General features: G+C 32.0%; 12 protein-coding genes across 12 annotated transcripts; 9 read left to right on the forward strand and 3 right to left on the reverse strand.

Annotated features, from left to right (window-relative positions):
* Positions 1–2731: 2731 nt before the first annotated feature.
* On the reverse strand, positions 2732–3919 carry EIN_359150 (hypothetical protein; the record flags this gene model as incomplete). The annotated part of the gene is made up of 1 exon (XM_004257555.1): positions 2732–3919. One exon carries the CDS (start codon positions 3917–3919, stop codon positions 2732–2734), a length of 1188 nt encoding a protein of 395 aa, XP_004257603.1.
* An 845-nt stretch (positions 3920–4764) lies between these two features.
* Positions 4765–5400, forward strand: EIN_359160 (hypothetical protein; the record flags this gene model as incomplete). The annotated part of the gene is made up of 1 exon (XM_004257556.1): positions 4765–5400. The coding sequence occupies one exon, from the start codon at positions 4765–4767 to the stop codon at positions 5398–5400; it is 636 nt and encodes a 211-aa protein (XP_004257604.1).
* A 912-nt stretch (positions 5401–6312) lies between these two features.
* On the forward strand, positions 6313–9000 carry EIN_359170 (hypothetical protein; the record flags this gene model as incomplete). Its single annotated transcript, XM_004257557.1, has 1 exon — positions 6313–9000. The coding sequence occupies one exon, from the start codon at positions 6313–6315 to the stop codon at positions 8998–9000; it is 2688 nt and encodes an 895-aa protein (XP_004257605.1).
* Positions 9001–9282: 282 nt separating this feature from the next.
* Positions 9283–9837, forward strand: EIN_359180 (hypothetical protein; the record flags this gene model as incomplete). The annotated part of the gene is made up of 1 exon (XM_004257558.1): positions 9283–9837. The coding sequence occupies one exon, from the start codon at positions 9283–9285 to the stop codon at positions 9835–9837; it is 555 nt and encodes a 184-aa protein (XP_004257606.1).
* Positions 9838–9992: 155 nt separating this feature from the next.
* Positions 9993–11213, reverse strand: EIN_359190 (histone acetyltransferase type B catalytic subunit, putative; the record flags this gene model as incomplete). The annotated part of the gene is made up of 1 exon (XM_004257559.1): positions 9993–11213. The coding sequence occupies one exon, from the start codon at positions 11211–11213 to the stop codon at positions 9993–9995; it is 1221 nt and encodes a 406-aa protein (XP_004257607.1).
* Positions 11214–13044: 1831 nt separating this feature from the next.
* On the forward strand, positions 13045–14397 carry EIN_359200 (phosphoglycerate mutase, putative; the record flags this gene model as incomplete). Its single annotated transcript, XM_004257560.1, has 1 exon — positions 13045–14397. One exon carries the CDS (start codon positions 13045–13047, stop codon positions 14395–14397), a length of 1353 nt encoding a protein of 450 aa, XP_004257608.1.
* Positions 14398–14640: 243 nt separating this feature from the next.
* On the forward strand, positions 14641–15335 carry EIN_359210 (hypothetical protein; the record flags this gene model as incomplete). The annotated part of the gene is made up of 2 exons (XM_004257561.1): positions 14641–14670; positions 14763–15335. 2 exons carry the CDS (start codon positions 14641–14643, stop codon positions 15333–15335), a joined length of 603 nt encoding a protein of 200 aa, XP_004257609.1.
* A 779-nt stretch (positions 15336–16114) lies between these two features.
* Positions 16115–16942, forward strand: EIN_359220 (hypothetical protein; the record flags this gene model as incomplete). Its single annotated transcript, XM_004257562.1, has 1 exon — positions 16115–16942. The coding sequence occupies one exon, from the start codon at positions 16115–16117 to the stop codon at positions 16940–16942; it is 828 nt and encodes a 275-aa protein (XP_004257610.1).
* A 1793-nt stretch (positions 16943–18735) lies between these two features.
* On the forward strand, positions 18736–20583 carry EIN_359230 (hypothetical protein; the record flags this gene model as incomplete). The annotated part of the gene is made up of 2 exons (XM_004257563.1): positions 18736–19733; positions 19989–20583. 2 exons carry the CDS (start codon positions 18736–18738, stop codon positions 20581–20583), a joined length of 1593 nt encoding a protein of 530 aa, XP_004257611.1.
* Positions 20584–20911: 328 nt separating this feature from the next.
* EIN_359240 (hypothetical protein) lies at positions 20912–21652 on the forward strand (the record flags this gene model as incomplete). Its single annotated transcript, XM_004257564.1, has 1 exon — positions 20912–21652. The coding sequence occupies one exon, from the start codon at positions 20912–20914 to the stop codon at positions 21650–21652; it is 741 nt and encodes a 246-aa protein (XP_004257612.1).
* Positions 21653–21853: 201 nt separating this feature from the next.
* EIN_359250 (hypothetical protein) lies at positions 21854–22571 on the reverse strand (the record flags this gene model as incomplete). The annotated part of the gene is made up of 2 exons (XM_004257565.1): positions 21854–22290; positions 22352–22571. 2 exons carry the CDS (start codon positions 22569–22571, stop codon positions 21854–21856), a joined length of 657 nt encoding a protein of 218 aa, XP_004257613.1.
* A 1010-nt stretch (positions 22572–23581) lies between these two features.
* EIN_359260 (hypothetical protein) lies at positions 23582–24175 on the forward strand (the record flags this gene model as incomplete). The annotated part of the gene is made up of 1 exon (XM_004257566.1): positions 23582–24175. One exon carries the CDS (start codon positions 23582–23584, stop codon positions 24173–24175), a length of 594 nt encoding a protein of 197 aa, XP_004257614.1.
* Positions 24176–25405: the final 1230 nt, after the last annotated feature.

Here is a 25405-nt window from a genome sequence, read left to right on the forward strand (position 1 = left end):
TATTTTTTGTTCTTTTTCACAAAATAAAATTCATTGAAATTTTATATGTTGTTAAGATTATCATTTTTATAAATTGTTTTTTTTGTTATAGTCGGGGGATAAATAGCATTAAAAAATAACAAAATAGTTAATTTTGATAAATATAATTTTGAAACTATAATTTTTAAAAAAATCTATTTAAAGGTCAAAATAAACATACAGTAGGGGGAGTGAGGGGCTTGACCTATTGTTTTATTATCTTTTTTACTATACAGAGTTTTCCCGGTTCTATTTAAAAAATAACAAAAACTATAAATAATTTATAAAAAATGTCAAAGAAAAATATTCTTAGCTTATAAAAATGAAATTAAACGTTTTTTGAAAAGGAAAGATTAACACCCTTCAATGTTATGAAGAAAATTGAACAGCTTATTTTCATTGTTTGAAATAACCAAGAATTAATTCACAAAGCTTCAATTATTTATGTTTCTACGACAGCACAAATACAACTTCTTTCTACAAAGTATTTCCTTTAGCAATAATAGACAAGTTGTTTTTCACACAAGCCAATTCGTTTCACGATTTGGCTTGTGTATTTTGAGTGGTTAAAACAATAACTTACTGAATACTCTGACAATTAAAGATCAATTGAAGCCAATTTTACAGTAACTGAAGACAGCGAAGTTCAAATTGAATTGATTTTTAAATGAGATAACATAGTGATAGTGATGGCAGATCACGACAAGTTCTAAGAGAACAAGAAGAGCCGAGAGAGCATATTTATGTTTCCATAGATCGTCATACTAAATTAGTGTTGGGAGCATTATAGAGCAAAGCAAAAAATCATTGCTGCATCATATAAGCGTTCTGGTGTTGTTGTAGTCAATATTGGCAAGATCAAAAGAATGTTCATTTTATCGAAGAGGCTTCCATGTTGTTCCATGAAGACAACAGTGTTTATACCAAAAAACACTTGGCATTGTTCTGTTCTTCCGCACAGACCAGCATATTTGGTCAAATCCGAAGAGGAAAGTTTGCCTTGGTATATCCAAGAGCTGAACCAACAACGAGAGCCATATCAAACATGAAGACTAACGCCTACTGATGACTCTATTGAGAAACAACTAACAAACACCCAAGTCGTTTTTAATACAATTTCAAGTTCTGACTTTATGCTAAGGATGAACCAATACTTTTATGGTTTATAAACTATAACTTATAAGTCAAGGTTGTGTTTTTAAATAGAACATTAAAAATAGTTTTTATTTAAATATAGTAAATAAACCATTAAAAGTATAGGTCAAGCCCCTCAGTATCGTCAAGCCCCTCACTCCCCCTACTGTAAAATTAAAATAATAATATAAATTATCGTTTTTTATTTTAAATGATTATAGATTGAATAATTATAAATTTCTATTTCAAAAATAAACAAAAACACCTCAATTTGTTCACTTGAAGAAATGTGGAATTCTAAAACGCAGCACTTTTATGGTTTGTCTGAAACTTGTTTTGTTAAAGAATTTTTCCTTTGTTTTTTCCTTTGTTTCATTTCTTTTCTGCTCTTCTTCAACTCCAATTTTTTTAATGTTAAAATGGTCTTTCTCTTTTCCTTTTTCAATTGGAATGGTTCAACAACGAAAGATTGAAAGATTGAAATAACAAATGATGATTTTTCAGTGATTCCCTGACACTTTCAAAAATTGACACTGTTGTTAATTCATTAAACTCTGGCATTTTAACCATATACATCGTGAATATATATTGAAATACAGTTTTTAAACTGGTTTCTTGTATTTAAATTGCTTTTTTATGTTGATTGCCTGTGGTTGTTTCATCAAGGGTTCCTTTCTCTTCTTCTTCCATTGTTTTCAAAGATTGAATAATATCAAAAATAGAAAGTTATGGTTTTCTTTTATTATTTTCAAAGTAGTTAATTGAAAAAACCCTTCTAATACTTTTATGGTTAAATAAATTATATTTTATAGTTTTTTACTCAAATTAACTACTTCTGTCCCAAATTAACACCCTTTATCACCCGACTATATTCTGTAATTATTTTTATTGGCAAGTATAGTTCTGTATAGTTTGAATAGTTTATAACAATGTCTAATTTTTTTCGAAATGTGTTTTTTAACAAATTTATAAAAATAGAACACCATCGATACCACCATATCTACTCAACTCAACGTTTATATCGCAAATGAACAACAGGGAATCATCGAAAAACAAGTTTTTAGCATCACTAATGTGGCAATTAATTATTTAAACCACATAATCGAAATTTGAAGAGTGAACATTATTATTATTATAAAACATTATTTCTTGTCACCTTTTTTTCCTTATTCTACATCTCTCAATTTCCACTACATTTTTTTAATTCGGGAACTATTCCAAATATTTTCCATTTTACCATTTACTATAATTTTAATTTAAATATAATTCGAAATAAATAAAAATAAATTTATTTTTATGTGTTTAGGTTACAAATCAAATGTGAGTTCGTTTTTCTTTGTTATTACAAAACTTTTAAATTTTTTGTAATTTCAAAAATGCATTTGCCGGGACTCGAACCCGGATCTCCACCTTAAAAGGGTGGAATTCTGCCCTTAGACCACAAATGCTTCTTGAAAATTACTTATTATATTAACTTAAATACTGTGGTGTGGTATTATTTTAAATGTGAATTGTCACAAAGTAAAAAACCTCCATTACTTACATTAATAACAGACTCAAACAAATAGAAACAATCGAATTACTGCATTTTATACTGCTCACCCCGCTTTTTGGTGAGATCTTCTGTTGGAAAATTGAATTGGAAAAGTGCGTCCCAAAAGTTTGGTTCGGGCTTCTCGATGACCTTCCCACTTTTCTTTAGTAAATCTGTCTGGAGGCGCAGGAGATACTGGTCGAAAGCTCCAGTCTTAACAAAAAAGTCGATGAATTTCCTTGAACCACTTTTGTACACATACGTCTTCTTATACTTCTCCATATCCATCTCGGCGATGAGCATATTTCTCTTCTTCCGAATAGTGATAAATGTCTCTGGTGCCTGCAAAAGCTTTAAAACAAACTGTAAAAAAGTTTGTTGGACCAACACTGGTATTTGTGATGGATTTTCTCGTTGTATAGCCTTCAAACTTTCTTTAAGAAAATTTGTAGCAAACACTGGCAGGAGTTCAGAGTCCATCTTAATCATGTCGGGGTGGTTTGACCGCGTGGTGCCTTGGTCCACGTCGACAACTACAACTTTGTTAGAAAACGGTTGTAACGCGGTGAATTGTGCATTTGACATTCCGCAAATGTATGGTGTGGGTAAGTCTACGAGTTCTGAAAAGCACTTTGGAAGGAGTGTGACAATGGGGTGTGGCCATGTGAGTGGTTCGAGTAATTGCATGATAGAAAGTACAAAGGTCGTGACTGTTTCGTAGTTCGATCCCACCACGATGATTCTTCTCTCACAAATTAGTGAGTTAAATAACAACAAAATTTGCGAGGAGAGTAACTTTTCGATAATAACAGAGACTTGCAAATTAAAAATTGTATTTGGTTGAAGGAAAGGAAATTGCGCGTTTTTGATCTCCTGGAGAAATTGTAAAAATTGGTCGTCGCCCTGTTGAAGACATGTGTCCGCTCGCATCACCAATTTTCTAAAGAAGACCTCCCAACAATAAAAACTAATAAGACAAATCGAGTACTTTTCAGTGCGAAGAGTGTGCCCAAAAAGTGTTCCTTGTGGTGTCGTAAAAGTGACTATAAAATAGGATGGAAGAAAATTGGTGTCTGGTAACTCCGGGTATAAAAACAAATGAATGTTTTGTGGTGGGGCGTATGACGCCGGAAATTTATGTTTAAACTCGGGGGTAAAATCTTTTTTCAACTCTGTTGGTGTGGGGATGACAACAGCACCTTCATATATCTCGTGGTCCCATTTCTTGTCCATCAGTTTTCTTTTGGAGTTCTTTGAAAGACGTTTTTGTGTCGGATCAACGTGAATTGCGGTTAGCCATATGGTGGCTTAAAGTCGGAATGTACTATATTTATAATTTTTTTTACTATATTTGTGATTTATTCTTAGCTATTTTCAATTGGTCAACAATAAAATTTATTTTAACAAAAAAACACAGTACGCGGTAACACTAATATAATAATTGTCATTTTTTAATATGTTTTATATGACATTATCAATAAAAAAGTCCCCGATTAGTTATATAAAAGCTCAATAAATGAATGCGATTGTAATTATTCGTATTATATAATTATAGTTTATTATGGAATTTTAATAGTACAATTTTTGTGAAATCATTAAAAAATAATCCACGGAAAAAAAAAGAAATGAAAAATGTATTAAATTAGCTAATATTTTGTAAAAAAAAACAATTAGTAATAAATAATAATTATAATTTATTAATATCCTTTTTTAATAAATTAAACCAAATTTTATAATAAAAAAAATCAATGGTTAACGAATACTCTTTGTGGTAATTCTCAATTAAGAATTTAGATTGATTGGTGTTATTCGAAAAAATAATTAACTTGTGTTTAAAATAGATAAAAAATTTGTTATATTGAATGGTACATAAAAAACAGAAGACAGATAGATAACAAATTCTATATATTAGTATTAAAATATTATAAATAACAGTTCATGTTTTTAGAAAGAAAAATCAAAAATAGAACGGCGGCATTGAAGTGAGTTTAGGTGTTGTAATAATTAATTCAAAATAGGATATGGGATAGATATATAGAAATATATAAACACTGAACTTAACACACAAACGAAATTTAATGCCAATGAGTGCTTTTGACCATCGTGTGATATTGTTAACGATCTCCCCCAATGTTTTTCTATACAAAGATACTCCAACAATACCACAGACACCAACTAAGACTTATTCACACAAACATATTGACCAAGCTAAAAGAAATTCGAAAAACAGAGACGCGTTTCAACAGTCATTTTTATTGGGGATGCTTGTTAAATGTGGATATAACGTATATGTTAATAAACTGTATAAAAAAGGAAGTATCACACATCAAATGTTTACTGTCAACATAGTACAGAAAAATGAAACAACAGTATTTAATGCTAATTCTCTGATTTTTCAATACGACTCTTTGAAACAAAAACGTCAATATTTGGATGCTTTAACAAACAACACAATACTCAATTTACTCACACAAAACGGGTGTGTAATCGAAGAAAGAAAGACACGGAAAGTCTGTAAAAACAATAGCATTTTGATGAAGCGAGTTAACTCTATAAAATACAGAGATGAGACTTTTGACCAAAAACAAATTATCAAATTGGGCGCTTTTTTGAACCAAAAAATAAGAGAAAGAACTTCAACTAAAGAAGGCGTAATGATTAAGGCTTTCGATACAAATTTTGTATGTTTATTAGATAGGACTTGTACCTTATAGACAAATTCTATTCATATAATTGTTCATATTATAAATTCATACAATTAATTAATTTTTAATTAACTGGTTTTAAAATAGTTAAATTAAATTATTTATACTAATTTCAATTATAATTTTAATTACTATATTTTTAATAAAATTTTATTATTTGGTTGTAAGTATTATTAAAACTTAGTTATTATAGTATTTTAATTAGATTTTTATTTTTATTATTTTATTAATAACAGAACTAATAATATTATTTTATTTTATTTTACTATATATATAACAAATGAATTATATTTTTATTAAGACGATATACTAAATATTTACTAATAATTTAATAATACAATATAATTTTTTTTTCAAATTCGTTGGCTTTTTCTTTTCGTTTTTTTCGAGGAAATACATCTAAAACTGTTGGAAACTTATAGAAAACAAAACCAATTCTACCACATTTGTCGATTTGTTTGTTTTTTAAGTGTTTTATTGTTTTATTGAAATGAACAAAAACCAAAATAACGGGATAAATCCTTAATTTCCTTTTCAAAGCTATTCCAACACAAATTTAAAACAAATAATATTTCCATATTTCAATACTATTATTTTAGTATATTTTATAATTATTCTAATTTAATCTTCTCAGAAAAAAACATTTTAAATGTTCAAAAAATGCACCTAAAAAATCCCGTTTTTTTGTGTATAAATTATCACACAATTAAATTAAAAAAAATTGGAACCTCAGAATTTGTCTTTCGAAATCAAATTTGAAACAAAAAAATTCATTTTTTGTTTTTTTTCTTCAATTCAAAACCCAATTTCTAGCGATACTATGTTCCCTTCTCTATTCACAAAATTGTTCGACTTTTCAGTTTCTAACGAAAAATTTCTAGATCAGAGATATTAAAACTCGAATGTCTGATATATTAGATCATGTTTGCATTTCTTGCCCTTTTGGTCATAGCTCATGGCCAGTCGTACACATGCACTGACGCGCCACTGAAAAACCTTCCACGGTTCACCACCAATGTAACTTTTGGCACCAGCATTCCTGTGTCACAAGTGCAATATGCAGTTAACTCCGTCCCAATAGATGTCCATGCAATTTACTTTAGATTTAAAGACCCAAGTGAAGTTGCAACTGCTTATAATGTGTTACTATCAACTTGTTCATTACACACGACCGTAGAAGTTGACATTGATATCTACAGCACTTGCACTAATGGCGTTGCTACGATGCGATTGGCTTATTCAGGAGTCGACGGTGACTGTGAAGCTAAGAAATTAAGTCTTGCTGTGTTAAATATCAATGTGAATAACGGTGTAGAGTACATAGCCGCTTTCAAATTGAGAAATATTACACAGAGTGGTAATGTAGAACTTAATGTGATGCAGAATTACAAGGAACACAAAAATATAGAGTGTGATACAGCTATCAATGTCGACACTACTAACCTCCCATTCGTCGAAACTGGATATTTAACTCAAACATCTACTAACGCCATTCAACCGGGTTGCCTTGACTCGAGTAAGACATCTTTATGGTACAAATTGAAAGGCGACGGCTATATGTATGTTGCAAACACTTGCAATTATTACACCAACTTTGATTCACGAATTGTCGTGGTCAAAGGAAGTTCTTTAGTCAATGGAAAGTGTAACAAAGCCGTCTGTTTTAAAGAAGGAAAGATCGGATGTGGTAACTTAATGACGTCTTCAGTCATTGCCTTCCAAACAGAAGCCGGAACAGACTACTTCATTGGTATCTACTCAGCTGGAGGAAATGGACAGTACTTAATTAATGTGAATAAATTTATGGACTCCGTCCCTGCGACATGTCTACATGCTCTCCCAGTGTCTAAACTCCCATTCTCACATAAAGTGTCTATTCCAGACGCTTGGCCACTCACTAAAGCTGCCTGTGGAAAGTTCACACAGGAATATCGATCAATTTATTTGTCATTTGCTGGTAACAACAAGACTATGGTCTTCTCGACATGCAAGTCATTAACTCCAGAGTTGCAGGCGATTGGTGTCGGAGTTGAGTTGGTCAACAATTGTGCTGATGAGAAATGCGCTGTTGCTGATGGCGAGAATGGCGAATGCTATGAGAACAATTACATTATCAAGAAAACTGAAATTGGGACCACGTACTTCATTAAAGTGTTCTGCAGAGAAAAGGCGTGCGACATGACTCTGAACATCTATGAAAAGACTCAAGACCACTTCAAATGCGAGGACGCTCTTGTCTTGCAGGGAATCACTTCTTATGACGATGTCGGAGTCCTTGCAAATATCGAGAAGTCCATCCATGGGTGTGACTCTATAGCTGAACAAAGCAAAGGGTTGTGGTATAAAGTCATTCACGATCAGTCGAAGGTCGATGAAGAATACACTATTTTGGCAATGAACGGGGTTGGCTCTAAAATTGGGATGATAGAATTTTCTGATGAATGTAACGTCGTCAGATGCTCTGGGAAATCACAGGGACAAGCCACTTTAAGTTTCTCATCGGAGTCTACTTATCAATATGTCTTCGCTTACGCTTATTCGTCCTTCCAATATGAAATGATTGCAGTCAAATTCATCACAAATATGGTCAAGACGTACGCCAAGTGTAGTGAAGCTCTTGAAGTCACATTACCATTCACCGCTCTTCACTCCTTTGCAAATACCAAATCCTACCAAACGTGTTTGTCTAATGGGCAATCGACTCTTTCACCAGCTAACTATTACAAATTTACATTGGACAAAGACTGTGTCTTGGACGCTTCAACATGCTTCCCAAAAACATTGGTCAACACGGCTATTGAAATTTCAACGAAGTGCCATGGAGACGTCGGTAATGAGTGTGTAGGTATAATTAATGACTCAAAGGGTTGCCCAGTCGACTCTGCTTCCATTTCTATTGATGGTAAAAAGGGCACTTATATTCTTTCAGTCTTCTCCGAGTCGACTGCTATTATTAACACTAAGCAATACAGACTCGTCATCTTTGTTGCTGAAGTACCACAGAACTCAATGTGCGACAAACCAACTGAAATTAACGTGAAAAATTATTACAACCATTACTTGCTCTTGAACAGACAGTCTCAAACGACTGATCTTGGAACAGGTGGAATCACTCGTGGTATCTATTTCAGAATCCAAACTAATGAGGAGTGGACTATCCAAGTCAAAACTTGCTCGATGAGCACTACGATGAACTCAATTATCTTGTTGCACGACAGATGCACAACACAAGTCAAAGACGGTGTCACTGTATCATACCCAGACGACTTGGTAGCAGTCTCTATGAGCTCTATTAAGAACTGTGATATCCACGGTACTTATCTGACATTCAACACAACGACTGATGGAAAGGAACACTATATCTTCGTCGCTCCACAGAACAACGACGAGACTGGATTCATTGATGTCGAATTCTATATGGACCCAATCGAAGCACCAGTGCCAGATCAAAGCTCAAGTCATCATAATGATGACGATAACAAGAAGCCTCCTGTTGGGTGGATTGTTTTTGGTGTCATAGTATTTGTGGTCTTTGTTGTGGTTATCGCGGGTATCTTGGTTGTTATCTTTTTAAAGACAAAGAAAGCTGGATACTCTACTTTCGAATAAATCACGTTTCTTATGATTTTGGTATTTTGTTGACAAAATAAAAATTGGCGAATATCTTAGGCATTACTATTGTCATTTCTAAGGTAACACAAGTAAGATTTTTTATTTGGAAAAACCATTCGATTGAGTTATGATAATTCGATAAAGAAAACCAAACTAAAAAAAATGAGAAAGAGAAAACTTAATACTATAATTATAGTATTGATGTCTGCCGAAAGCCAACACTCTAACAACAGTGTCATAGATGGAAGGTCTCATCACACAGAAGCTGAGATAAACACTATGGAAGTATTTGAAGACGAATTGTTACAAAGAAACAAATTTGAGGATACCCATATCAAGGACGATTATAAGACTGAAGTCTCCCTTTCGCCTAAAGAGATACTTTATGAGGAACACATCGAGTGTAAAAAAGAAGAACAACACTTGTCGAGCGTCAAAAGAGTACTCCCAAAGTTCAATTCATCCAAAATACTACTGGAAACCAAACCAAGAAAAAACACAGAAGAGAAGAAAATGGGATGTCTAATGGTCAACAATGGAGAACCAAAGTTCAGAACGATGCCAAGACTCATCGATGTCAATTTAGGGATCAAGCCTGACACCAACTTTCAAAACAATATCAGGAAGATGAAAAACACACTCGACAAGCTCTCAAATACTTTCAATCAGACATCCAATGTCTTTACCCTCAATCCCACAATTGACCAGAACGTAGACAATGACCAAGGCTTTAACAACTTTGAAAATGTCGCTACTTTCACACAAAGCATGTCTCCGCCCTCAGACACAACTAGCTCTAAATGTTACTCTGCGTTCAACGTCAACGCAAAATAATATGTTCATTAGTATTGTTGCTCTTCAAGAATACATTTTCTATCAACTAGATGCTCCTTGACATTTTCTATAATTTATAATTAATATACTATTATCTTATAGTTCTATAAATAGATTATGTCATGATGAAACTCATAAGAAGAATCAATATAATCTCACTCGAGAGCACTGTATATTTGTTTGAAATGCGCCACTTTTGCCGCATACGCTCTGTCAATCATTTCTATTCTTTTCTCGTCCGAATCGAGAAGGTCCAACTCATTCACCGTCTCGGAATAGACCTTCCTCTTCAGTTCAAGTGCCAACTTTTTCATGACTTCCGGTTTGTCTCTGACCTGCGCCCATACAAGCATCTCATACATCTCTTCCATCTCGACTTTGGTGATTCCACAATTGGCTCTTGCAAGTTCACAGAAGTCTTCTGGACACAAGGAGAGGACGTCTGCGTTCACATCGACTGGCGGACTCAACTTTTTCTCTTCGAGCATCTTAATCTCAACAAAGGTCCTCAAGCGCTGGAACTCTAAACAAGCGTCCTCTACAGTCAAGTCGTAGCACTTTGACTTCAAAATGAAGAGATAGACTTGTGTCAGTAGATACCGCCCAAGCTTCTTCCGTTGGTAATTTGGGAATGTGATGAACTGTCCTATTCTGAGTCTCCACGTGTCTGGGTAGTGGTAAAATCTGTATGTGTTTGTCTGCGCAGCGATTCTGTACTCGACTTTTGTGATGTCACTTTTCGACTCGATCACTTGGAACAAAAAGAAGAACTCCCACTTACCCTCTTTATTCACACAACTCGCTCGTTCAATAAACATTGTGATACATGGAAATAGTTGCGTGTAGAATGTATACATTTGTTCGATAGTACCGTAATAGATCTCATAGACCTCATCCCCTAACTCAAAGTGATGTATCATCTCTCCCTTTGGCTTACTCGTATACCTCTCATCTTCTAATTGCATACAAAACTCCTCAAATGTCAAGACGCGTTGATGTGGTGGCATGAAATGTGTAAGGCACTTAACTAAGTCTTCGGCGTCTCCAATTTTCTGTGAGAATGAAAAGTCAATGTACATCTGATGGGAATACACAGAGAACAAGACGTGCACTTTCAAATCTTTGTACCCATAAATATCACTGTCACCCATAAAGAGTTGATGGACATAGTCCGGGTAATCAACAGCGTTCTCTAAAAATCGGTCTTGAACTGCAGACTCGGCTTCAGCTCGATTACTCACAAAATAGAGTCCAACAGAGTCTTGAGCAGAACAGATGAAACTTTTGTCTTTGGTTGCTAGAGGATCTTTTTCATATACGTTTGGATCCTCCATCACCTCCGCTATGATCTCGTTGATCAGCGTCTTGTCGTTCATCAATTTTTCTCTTTTTCAGTCTCTTTTTCATATTGTTTATTTAGTAAAATTTATATGAAAAATAAGAATTTGTTATTAACTATACTTCAATTGATTTTTTAATAAAAAAACTAATATTTTTTTATATAATCAAAACAAAAGATTGACGTCTTTGTTGTTAAACTTGAATATTGCAACAATTAGAGTTGAGGTTCTTGTTTGTGGTAATATATTTTACTCTATCATTTGTTATTAATTTATTAAATGAGTCTCCACTACAAAAAACAAAAACAAGGGCATTAATATGTTTAAAAATTTCAGAGAGCAAACCCAAAAACAACAATTACTCATAAACTTTTAAATAATGTCAATTTTTTTATTATTCATAAAAGATTATTTAATGTTTTTGTGAATGATAATAACCTTAAAAATAAGGGAACAATTGGTAATACACATTCGCGTTGAAAACAGTGAATACAAAGTAGTCAATGATTCAATCGAAAAAATCAAGATATAGAACAAAATAACATTTCAAACAATAATCAAGTGGTTTGAAACTTACATGACAAGTAAAAACATTGTAATCTTCAACTATAGTAGATAGAATTGACAAGTTTGATCTCTGCACATTAATTATAAGAGTAATATTATTTCTAATTATTTAAATATAATTATCTTAATATTTTTTAATTATAATAGTATTTTTATTTAATATTTTAAATACAAGTAAGATAAATTTTTATTTATTATATTTTAACTATTAATTATAATACATAATATCAATAGCAAATAAATTAATAATTAAATAATTATACTTTTAATAACAAATGTTTTTGAAGGTTAAAAAAACATTTTTTAAAATAATTTTATAGTTAATATTAATATTTAAAATACATTTTTTAAAAATTTAAAAAATTGTTATTTGAGAGAAAAAAATTTTAATACTAATTCGTTTTTTTCAGACAAAACTAGTTCAATCAATGGCATTTTTTTAAATATGTTTAAAGTGATTTTTTAAAACAAAAAAAAACTTAAATTATTACCAAATATAGTATAAAAACTAGATATTAAATAATATAAATTTGAAAACAACAAGTGGTAAAACACAGTCGATAGTGCTTTGAATGATTTTCATTATAAAACAACTTTTTAAAGTTTCTCAACCGTGTTGTATTTGCCGAAATTTGCACACCTTTTTGGACAAAATTGACCAATAAGAACATTATGTGTGTTTCTTTTTTGATCCAAACAATTCTATCTACCCCTAAAACGTAGTCTTTCGTTAAACATTTTTGGTTCTGTTGATATTGTGATTTCGGCATTGCTTGCTCGATGCAACCTGTCGATTATTCTAAATTTAAATCCATATCGTTATTGGTTGGTATAATTACCTTTGTAAAAAAATGGCAAACACAGATAATGGTATTCAAAATTTTTTTATTCCACATCAATTCAAAAGTTTCGATTTAAATAATTCGGAAAATGATAAAAGTGTTGAAGAATGCCGAAGTCACACCCTCTTTTCAAGTTCATACCAAATCGAACTCCATAAGAGTAATAATAGAATTAAACAAGACGGCCCGTAAAACGAAGAAAGAATATTAAAAAGCTCAGATTGATATTTTAGAGAATTTGTCCCTTAGTGCCACAAAATATCCTTAAATTTTGATTTAAAACAAAAAGTTTTCTACAAAGAAGGCAATGGAATATGTTATACTTGGATGAATGCATTTTCCCACACAACCAAAGATTTTTTATGGAAAATCGAGTGGAAAAAAGAGACACTCACAGAAACCACCTTTAACAGTGGACAACAGGAGCTTATAAAGCGAACTGTGAATATCGACTTCTCATGGCAGACGTGAGCACAGTACCAGTCAAGCTTCTGAACAGCTCAGAGAGTTTTGAAGAGGACCGGGTCAAGTCTGCCTCAAAGAGTGAGGACAAGACAAAGAAATTAGCGACTGAGAAAGGGAAGACGAAGGGTATAGAGTCTGACAAGGCACTTGCTTTCCTTGGGAAGACTGGACTTTCTTGCTTCTTATTAGACACCGAAGACTCTTCTGCCACTGTATACTCAAATCCAAAGGTGATTTCTATACACGTCGGGCAATCAACTAATGAGAACAGTGTAGTACCTTATGGCTTCACAGTTGAGACGTGTAAGGGTATTACTTATACTTGGAAAGAAATGGTTGAATCTATTAAGTCGATGATCAAAGACGAATTGGATGACTTCTACAGATATGAAGTGATTCCTGGATTCATTAAGAGACTTAATGAACTCCTCTCAACAGCGAAGACAATGAAAAACGTTGAAATAAAGAACTCGACACTCAGACTTGTCTTCGATGGTGTCGACAACGCTCCACAGAAACCAACTATTAGACTCTCTAACACTGAAAATTGTGTATTTAATGAGAACTTCGACATCGACCACTTCTTCTGTTTCGGGATTACTTCACTCATTAAAATGTTACAGGAAATCCACGACTCATTCACTTCCCAAGACACCGTCTTCTTGTGCAGACATGGCTTCAGAATTGATTACAATGACCTCACTTGGGTCCCGAAAGCTAAATTCCCTCATGACCCACCTTTGTCACCAGAAGGTTTACAACAAGGAAAAGACCTTGCAAAGAGACTGAAATACGAAAAGATCGATTTGATTGTCTCATCGCCGTTTTATAGAGCAACGCAGACTGCAAAATGCATTGCTGAGGAGTTGGGAATTCACTATGTCGTTGAACCAGCGTTTGGAGAGTTCTTGTCGGTCAATAATAGAAAGGCACTTCCCGTGTTGGACCCGACTCCAATGCAAGACGAGAAGCTCGACAAGAACTTTGTGCCACTTGGCGGTAAATTAGATTTAGAGACTTGGGAAACAATGGAACTCAGAGTGAAAAATTGTTTGAATGCCATCATGAAGAAATATCATCGTGTAGCTATTATATCACATCGATCAACACTTCAAGCTATTCTTTCTGTTGTAGTCGGAAAGAAGTTTAAATACCCCCTCGACTTCGGATCAGTCACTTCGTTGACTCGATCGAAGGAGGACCAAGACAAATTCGCGATCGCGAGACTTAACATGTTCTCACACCTCAGTGTCTTCATCGAAAACCCGTATTACAATCCAAACTACGCAGCAAAGAATTACACAGACATGGTGGTGACGGCTACGGGTGATGTCCACGATTCATAATTTAACTTTTTGTTTTTTAATACTTTTGGTTCAAAAGTTGTGGTCAAAATTTGTAGAGTGGCATTTAAGTATTTAAAAAATTTTTAAAAATTTTCACATAACAAGTCTATCAATTTACAGAAAAGTTGTGATAAAAAGACAAACAAGAAATGAAGTGATAAATTTATACTCAGAAATAACATAAGAAAGATTCTTGTAAATATAATAGTTTCTATTGTTATACATGGTTGTGCTCAAGACATTATGTGCATTCGAGGATTTGATGCGTTTTCTGTTTGTTACTTCACTTGTTAATATTGCGTGTCTTTCTTTCATGAACATCTTCATTGCATGCATACCTTTTGGCTGCAATCACAAAACTTGAGGAAGCAACAACACCTGTTGAGTGCAGTGTGTACGCCGCGGTTGTCAATGCATGGGTGTTATATGGAACGATTTTTGAGAATCGCATCAACATGATGGAGTATTCGACCGCGATAGTGCGTGTTTGTGACAATGTTATAGTGAAAGCAGTCAGTTCTGGTGCGCCAAGTGCAATTAATGCAATCACAAGTCTTCTTCAAGACACACTCTATTTCATATGTGACAACATTACCACATGTTACACTGAATTTGTCAACCGCGCCACATCACGGTGGGCATCGTCACATATCAGTAACTTTGTGTCGATTCTTTATTTCACACTTCGCGCACTCCGTCTTGCAACATCAATGACATTCTTATCAAATTCATCAATCAACATCGTCACAACCGCACAACAATTTCTCATTCCCGTTGTTGAATGGATTTACTCACAAGACGTCGATGCTGTCTATGATGTTATTCATGTTATTTTTTGTTACCACAGACAACCAAGAAGCAAAATTGGAATGTACACAACTCGCTTCACTTCTTCAACATTGGGTTGTCCACTCTTCATCGATACTATATATATATAATTTATATTAACTATATTATAGTATTTGTTATAATAACTAAATAAAAATAAGAATTGTTAATAACTTAAATTAATTAGTAAACAACTTTAAATATGTTGTTTAATAGTTTGAGTTTTTAATAATTCTCATTGCGTTTTTTTTCCTTTTTTTACTTGTTTTTGTTTTATGTGTTTTATATAACTATTTGTCTTTATGTCAAATACACTTTGGGTTAACATAAAAAATTGGTAAACACTCATTGACCCTTTAGCCATTTGCTATATTTGCCTATAACAAGTTCATTAAAAAAGATTTGATGATGATTTTTTTTTGTTATGGATTAACATAAAATAAATATAGTTCAAATATAGTTTTAATATTGTAAAAATAATTGAGTAACATTTTTTTTTATTACTGAATATTGTTATATTAATTTATTATTTTGAATAATATCTTATAATCATTTAATTAATGCGTCATATTTAGTTGAACAACTATTGGTTTTTTTATTTCTAATATGCGTAACTCCATTATTTAGAACATTAAAATCAAAATTTAAAGCCAAAAGTCCCGACTCAATCCACAAAAAGTACCAAATAGTTAAACAGAAGTGAACAACAAGAAAAATCAATGCAAGTCGTTCGTGTTCAATTAAACTATATATAATGATAGAAATATTATATAGTAATAGTATATTGTCGCCCAAAAATATATACTTGAATGATTATATAAACTATAAAGAACTAGAAGAAAAAGCTTCCACTCCATTCACTAAACTTGAAAATCAGAAACCATACTCGATGTCTGCGTTCATCATCTCCTTTGCAGTCTTTGCAGTTATTGCCGTAGTAGCTGTTGTTCTGTTTGTGACGCGTGTCCGCACAAACACCACTGTTCCTCTTTCTAAGCTCGAGTATATTCCAGAGACCATCACCCTTGAGGGTATGACCAAAGACGTTAAAGAGTCCTACCGCAAACCAGTGGCCAACACTTCCGTATACATCGACCTCCCAAGACTTGCTCCGAAGGTCTTGATCTTTGCAAAGAGCCAATTGGTCGTCTCGGGAGCGAAAGTAGCAGAAGACCATCCCGACTACCGTTGCGAAGAGGCAATCAAAGGAGTCTTGGTCGGGTTGTCCAATGCCCTCAGTGAGAACAAACTCTCAGAAAACCTTCTCTCGACATTCGACGCACACTTTCCTTACATCAAGAACGGGAAGAAGTGCGACGCAGCCATGTTCAATAAGACATATCTTGAGGACAATTTCAAAGAGGGCGACTTGGTCTTGTGTGTGTTGAAGACAATAACTCAATGCATGTTTGCTAGTGCTGTGCAATACTATGTACCACTCAGAATCAAATTTCCATATAGAGATGTGACTAACGGGTGGGTTGTAGAAATCAGAATCGATGAGGACAACATTATTGTCAAGCACATCAAGAGCGAGGAGTCTCTTGTGAAAGACTGCTTCTTCTTTAAATGGTCACTCATCCTTAAGATCAACAGAAAAAGCAAGGAACTCTACGACGTCAAGACCGGAATCGATTTGTTCAAATTCGGGAACGAATGCGACAATAAAATGCAGAAAGATATTAAAGAGGTGATCCACCAATTTGAGACTAAATAAGTCGAATTCTTTTCTCTTTGTTCTTTTACTTTTTAATTTTCTTTTCTTATTGAAGAAAGTAAAATTACTCATCGACTCAAAATTTGTTAATTAGACTGTTTTTTAGGTTTTTTGTAAAAAGTTGTTATATAATTTGTATTATTATTGTCCAAATAAGAAAAATAATTCTTTTCTAATTAAAAATATCTAATTTATTAATAATAAATTATTATTAAAATGTTATTAATAATATATTATATATTATTTTATATCAGTTATAATTAAAATTCATAATAAATATTAATTATTTGTTTGTTTTTCTGTATATGTAAAGTTATATTAATAATATAGTATATTTATTAATGAATTAATAATTATTATTTACTACAAATATAATTAAATAAGATCAAAAACATTAATAAGAGCATCATTTGGTTTGTAATAAGTCTTAAATTATTTCTTGTAAAAGAAATCAAACTCTAATATAAACAAAAAGTTTGTGGTTATGTCATTCAAACCAATTTTAAAATGACATAAGATAGTTTTTAAAAACTAATAATATATTTAAAATATTAGATTAACAGTAATTAGAATTTATTTATAAATTATTAAATTCAAAATAATTTATTTCCCGTTTTATGCCGTAATAGTTATGTATTGTTTTTCATGTGTTTATAAAGAAACTAACATAATTTATAGTAAAAATTCCATACCAATATGGTATAATTTATTTAATAGTGCCAATTAAATATTACTCCCTTTTGTAAAAATATACAATTTTGAAGGGAATTTATCATGTATTTTTGGCATGTATTTGAATGATATTTAAGTCGTTTTTACAAGCAAAAAGCGGGTGTTTCTAGAAGGGTTATTTTTTCTCTTTTTTTGAAAATAGTTTGATTTTAATAAGTAAATAACCAAAAATGGCACAAATAATGTTCACCCCAATTTTTGCGGGATTGCACATTAATAAAGAATTTAATATTCTATTGTATATTATATAATATATTTGTAATATTTTATAATAAAACAAAAGAAAAAAGTTTTTAAAAATAATTTAACGACAATAACAAAATAAACTATAATTTTGTATTATAATATTATAAATAAAACTTAAAAAAAACCACGTGAATATCCAATTCCACATAAACTGTTAAGTTAATTTAGTTGTAATTCCCCTCAAATTTAGGAAGTATTAGATGATGTATTTTTACTTGCATAGTGTTTTATCAAGAAATAAAATAAAATTTTTCGCCATCGAATAAAAGCCGATACGAACTGACAGAGAACACAAAACCAATGCAGAGTGCCTCAAATCATGACCTCATTTTGTTTAAAGTTCACGAGAAGAAAAAGACCCGTCTTTCTCTTCGTGAGCCCTCTCCCCTTCGTATGACTTTTTATGTTCAAGATGACTACCAAGAAAAGACTCCAGTCGAAGATTGTGCTTCCAAAGAATTGAGGAGGCAGTCTCTCAACTCATTGTATGGCTTTATATTTATGTAATTTAGTCGATCGCGTTACTTCTTGATATAACAACTAATTGAGTGTACACGTAGTATATGCAATTTCATTCAAAAGAACAAATTTGTTATAGAAAATGTTATTTTTGTTAAGTTAATTTAAACTATTAATTTAGTAAATTATTATAATCATAAATTAAATTAAAATTAATCAATTATATTATATTTATTTATTTATTAATAAATAACTATTATTTATTTGTTTCATTTGGAATACTAAAGCGAAACTAGAATGAAACTATGAATAATCACAATACGACTTCTAATTAAAAAATAGAAACTCAATTAACAATGAAAAAGACGGTAGTGAGGAACATTGTTGACCCGTCAAAACGAACGAACACCGTCAAAATCGAAACACATAAAATGGTGAAGGCCTTCACATCACTGGACTCTTCATTCAGACGATTGAGAACGTTTGCGCTTGACTCGAAGTGTGTTTTACTTCTGCCTCCAAACTCATTGTTGACTGACATTGAAATCACTCCAATGTTTCTTGCAAGTCACTTGGCAATATTAGATGCTACCCACAGACTTGTCACATTCTCATATATACCCGGTACTCTTCAAGACTCTACTCTTCGACTTTACCCAACGATTGAGAAAACTAACTCATACGATACACTCTTTAGAAGAGCAGAGGAGTCAATAGTCAATAACTCCCCCTTTCATACAACAACCGTCTCGGGAAGTAACGATTTGTATTGGATGGACCAACAACTTCTACTCTTACACATCGATAACATTTTGTTCTATCAAACGGCGCCGTGGGCGTGGAAAGAAGAGACCCTCTTTGAGACCATTATCTACACCATTTCGTTGACTTTTGTCGGCATCGTCGATTTCTTGAAGATAAACGAAACAGGAGAACCACATTTTTTGTCGCTGGAGAGTCGCCAAAAGCTCCGCAATCTGGCGAACGAAGAAACCGTCATATTCAAAATCATTACTTTGGACAAGATCATATTGAGTCAAATCGAATCGTTCGTTCTCAAGTTTCCTTTGATGGTTCGGAAGACGTCGTTACAAGAGAGAGAAAAGGTCGTTCGAACTTATTGTAAAACAACCGTCGATGACCTTCGGAAGAGTAAATCGTATTGTTTGATGGATGAGACCCGCTTAGTGTCCGTATTCACTCGTATCATCATTCACAGAGTGTTCCCATATATTTGGACACCTTCAATATGTCTCCTTGAAAACAGTAAAAGCGACGTAACAAGCAGAGACTACGCTATATGGAGAAATGCGCATTTACACAATTTCTTGATGCCACGGCATCTTGGACTGCCGTTTGTTGTTGATGTGTATTTTATAATATATTGTATTATAATATATTATATAATATATTTTATAATATAAAAACTATAACATTTAATTCGATGTAAAATACTACAGTTTTATGGTAATTTAATAATAATTATATGGTTTATACGAATTGAAGGCGATATATTATATTATATATTATTATATATATATATAATATACGATATATTATACTAGAAATTAATTATAAATTATACTATTTGAATGTCATTGAGAGCAAGGGATAAAGACATTCCTTTTGAGAAGGATTTGGTGAAGTACTTGTGTCTTGTTGATAGCGTGCGGTATCCAAATGATAAGTTGGAGTATTTGTATGATGTGTATCAAGTTGTTCAGTTAATTACGGAAAAAGTTTTGAAGGAAAAAGATGTCGTCAAAGTACTTCAATACCTTGTCATCAAGGCCAATTCCCCATATATGGCGAGTACTCTAGAGTTCATTAATACTTTTGGTAATGTGTCTGGCGCATCAACGAATAAAATTGAGGTCTTAAAGGTGTATCAAGACGCGTGCGAGTTGTGCGAACAACTCTGTATGAAGTCGTTGAAGATTGAGGAAGGCGTCTATGACACCGGCATCATCAAAGCAAAGGAAGAATCTTTTACTGTCGATCAGTCATCACCCCCACTCTCTAATACACAAATTTTGAGTCTGCTCAATTTCCGGACAGCAAGTAAGACAATGCGGATTGAAGCACTCCTTGCAACACCGGCAGAGGCCGTGAAAAACGAGGACATCCCAGGACTCATACAACTCCTTCAAGAAATTCACGACGAGAATATCAAACTCCAGAGATTTATCAACCAAAATAATTGATTTGAGTATAGTATATTTATAATAATATTTATAATAATATTTATAATAATACTAGTAACCAAAATTACTTTATTTTTGGTAGTAAATTTAATAATTAAAATATTATAATCATCTAGTATAATGTTTACTAATATTAATATTAATAACCAACATATAAAAACTAGTTCGCTCCAACTTTTTTTTGCTGATTCAAAAAAAGAGAAATGTTCGCAAAGTCGAAGATATTCTGAGTAAAAAACACAGCCCCCAATTTTTGAGTTGAACGAAAAATTGGAAATGGAATTTGATACAAGAAACAAACCTCAAACGAGTGAGAACTGAAATATTCATGTCACTGTCTGTTGAAGAAAAAACATTATTTGTGACTCTCTTTAAAGAAACGGTTGCCTCATATTCTGCAAAGATCAACAAAAATAAAGTGGATGTCCTTCTCGACGTCTTACCGCTGATCATTAAGACTGCTTCCGAAGAACTCAGTGAAGCTGAGAAGGCATTGAACACCGAAGTTGAAGCGGTGAAAGCCGACACTGAGAAACTGCAAGCAGTGGTGAAGAGGTCTGAGCCGAAGAAGACTGAAGTGAGCAAGCAGACCACCTTTGAACGATATATCAATATTGGGGAGGTACTTGGCAAGCGTGTTGAGCGAGGGGAGAATTGGAAATGGGAGAATCAAGATGGTGGTATAGGTGGGCGCGGTGTAGTAGTGTCGATGAAAGCGAGTGGGTGGGTGAAAGTGCGCTGGGACATCAATAACAATGAGAATCGGTATCGGTATGGTTCCGACAACTGTTATGATATCAAAGTCGTCGCGGAAGAGAAAGAAGAGAACATCCCATCACAAGAGGATCAATATAAAAAGCCAGCACAATGGTTAGTCGGAAAGAGTGTGATAAGAGGAAGAGACTGGAAGTGGGAAGATCAAGATGGAGGAAATGGTTCCGTTGGGATCGTTACTGAGTCTCCATCTGGTAATTGGGTGGAAGTGAGATGGAAGAGTGGATCTACAGCACAATACAGATGGGGTGAGGATGGGTGTTACGACTTACTCGTCGTCGCTAAGCCACTTTAACTCGTGAGGTGTTTTTTATAGTATTTTTATTATTTAGTATAGTAAATCAATAAGGATAGTATTAATAGTATTAATAGTATTGTATTATAATACATGTAACGGTAATGAGTATAGAAAAAATTAAAAAGATTATAATACAATACTATTGATTATTGATTTGATTGTAATTATTATATAAATTATAATTATAATACAGTAAAATCAATCGACTAAATCCTCTGTTGCGTTGAGAAGGTCTTCATAAACAGTTGTGTCGGAACGAACATTGACGGCTTTTTCAAGTTTGGTATTTAAGTTAGCGACAAGGTCTTGGAGGCGATTGGATGTGATCATATACTGCGTGGTATACTCGACGATGTCTGAGATTTTAATGTCAGAGTTGTCGACCGAGTTGTCTGAACAAGACAAATCAATTGGCTGACAGACAGAAACACTAAAACGACCCAACCGCTGTTGATCTATACTCTCAGCAAAAAGATTGAGTTTTTTCAAAATCTCGTTTTGTTTGACAACATGATTTTTTAATTCATTGAGAACAGCTTCATTGACGTCAATTGAAAAGTCAGGCTTATCTACACCTACCCGCAAAGTCAAGTCATACTTCAAGGCGTGACGTAAAGTCTCAACTACGGTACTCACTTTGTTGTTAATTGAATGGTTTTATTACTATTGTTTATAGTTTTTCATAAAATGACAAACAAGAAGATTGAGAAGATTGCGAAAAAGATGGAATGATCTCTTCGATTGCGTTCATCGAAATGTCAACCTGAGACTCGAAATTCTGGGTTTCCCTATCGTTTGGAAATAAAGAAGGAATACTAGGAATAGTTCCCATATCAACGGCCTGTTGTTCTATATTTCTCTCTTTCTTTTCTCGCCGCGAACCTCTGAGATTCTTACGTTCACGTATTTCACTCATTTGTTTTGTAGTTTTTTTCTCTTTTTTATTACGTTTTGAGTCAAAGTGTTATATATAGTAATTTATAATTTTTATGAACTATATTTATTTATATTAATTTATATACATACATAATATTATAAATTAATAATATATGAATTAATATATATATATTAATTCATATATATATCATATAAATTAATATTAAGCTAATTTAAATTATAAATAAGTACTTTTAATAAATCACAAAAAAAGTTAAATAATAGTATTTTTATATTTGTAACAATCAATAATAAGCTATAAACTTCTAATTTGATATGAACAATCGACAAAAAAAATTTGACAAATTGTAATCATTCGTTAAAAACATTTTAATAAAAAACTAATTAATTTTAATAACATAGTTGTTTCATTCAAACGTTTCCCAAATAATTATTGCCGAAAATGTGGTATTATAACGTACGAATTTATAAGAGAAAATAATTATTTTGGTTATGGAATGGTGACATGGGTAATTAGGATTGTGATTTTAAAAAAAATTGGTTTCATTTTTGCGACAGTCATAAATCTATTAACTTAATTAGAAATACTATAATAATTCAATAGTATGTTATGATTAAATCTTGTTCAATACAATTTCTTTATTCTTCGACTTTTTCTCCAATGAACTTTTTTGATAAAAAAAAATAATTTGAAGAGTGAAATAACAAACAAACAATTCCACTCTGATTTTTTTAACTTTTTATATGTTTATTTTATATCCACTTGAATGAACAGAAAAGAATATTGCCTTTCACTTCTCCTCCACATTTTCACCAAAAAATGGCTATTGAAACATCTACCAACTCTTTTGGAATATTTAGTTTTAAATACCATACATATAGTTAATATCAATAGTATTCCACAAATTTTGATTTTACGAAAGAAAAACAAGAAGTTATTACATTAGTGCCTAAAGACCCCAAAAGCACGGAAGAGTCGAGAATGGAGGAAAAGACAAAAACGGTGAACTAAAAAAAGTGTGTTAAAGGATGTCAGCGAAAAAAGGGCCATCGGATGAGCTTCCTGTAAAAATCGTCTTGATCGGTGCTTTAGGAGCTGGGAAGACGTCTCTGATCAAAAAGTACTGTGAGTACAGTGGTGAATTAAAAGAGACGATACACAAGTCGATGACTGCATTTAACCGACGGTTGAAACTTGTCTTTCCGGACACTTGTGGAGCTGAAGAGATTGCTACTGTGACGTCTGCTTTATATCAAAACGCTTCATGTTGCATCTATGTGTACGACTCCACCAGTGTCGATTCATTCAAAGATATCCAAAACAATTGGATCAACGAGTTCAAAAGGTTTGCGCCTAATAAAGGACAACTCCCACAAATTGTCTGTGCAAACAAATGTGATTTACCTAATGCAGTCACCGACGATATTAAAAATAAGTTCCTCACCGAACATAACTTTAAGGAATATAAGACTTCAGTCACTACCGGACAAGGCATCGAACAAATGTTTAATGAATTACTCCCTCTCGCTATAGAGGAGGCTATTAAACAACTCAAGGCTAAAGGAAAAACTCCTCCACCTTTACTTAAGAAGGAAAAGTCGGGAAAATGTGTCTTCCTGTAATGTTGTTCTGGTGATTATTCATTTTACTGTATTAGTCTTTTTAGTTCAGTTATTAATATATTTTAATACTCTATAAGATCGTCGAACTATTCTGAATTCAAGACGAAAAATGTTTTGTAAATATATAATTACTCACTGGTTTGTGGTACTGTTGTTAGATGGAAAAAGCTACCCTTCGTTACTATTATATGTAATTTAAATTAGTTAAAATAAACTAAAATGTAAATGTTTTTTTTAATAAAAATTAATTTCATTATTATTTCTTGGTTCTATTTTAATAACTAAAATTTTATTAGTATTTTTACTTACAATTTTTTTTAAATCATTATTTATTATAATCAAATTAATAAGTTAATTAATAAAAAGGTCAGAAAATAATATGCGAATTCTAACTTTTTTAAATGTTATAAAATGTATATTTAGAAAAAAAATGTTAATATTTTATTTTATAGTAATTAAACTAAATTTTTTAATATTATAATTAAAAAAAATAAAAAATGTTTTAAAATAAATATTATTAAAACCACTTCATTTTTTAATTGTGAATGTATTAACTATAGTAAATAATTATATAATATAAATTAAATAACTAGTTTTTAATAAGTAATAAATTTGTTTTCATAAAAAGTTACTAATTAATTAACAAGTAAATTATTGGTTATTATATAAATGAACAATTTTTTACTTTATATTTTAACTAAAACAAAACCAATAATTTGTGTTAAAATATTATTATATGTTTTAGTGATAATCTTAATAAATTGATAGTTCAACAATAATTTGAATTTATAGATAAAAATGGTTTCAAATATTATATAATTATAATAATTACTAATATTCACAAAACTGTTTATAAAGGTCTTTGCTGTTTTGCTAATAATAGAAATATCTATCCTGGTATTATAAACATTTTTTGTGCAATATAACATACAATAATTTGGATTTTTTGTTCCAGAATTTTCATTTTACACATCCAGAAAAGAAAAAAAACGAAGTTGAGAATTTCTTTTTTCTAATTGTATTTTTATAGTTGTGAAATAATACTTATTGTTTACCAGAAGATTATAATGCGTTAATTGATGTTTTGTATTTCGCTTTTTCCATTTAAGCTATTATTTATATAACTATTATAATATATATATATAATAAAAAAAGTTAGGAATTATATTTGACAAAACAATCCCTTTGTCACCATTTAGTAGTTTTAAAATTTATAATAAAAATGCCTTA

This window comes from Entamoeba invadens (genome assembly GCF_000330505.1).
Source record: "Entamoeba invadens IP1 unplaced genomic scaffold scaff_1105074725991, whole genome shotgun sequence".
Classification (NCBI taxonomy): Eukaryota; Evosea; order Mastigamoebida; family Endamoebidae; genus Entamoeba; species Entamoeba invadens.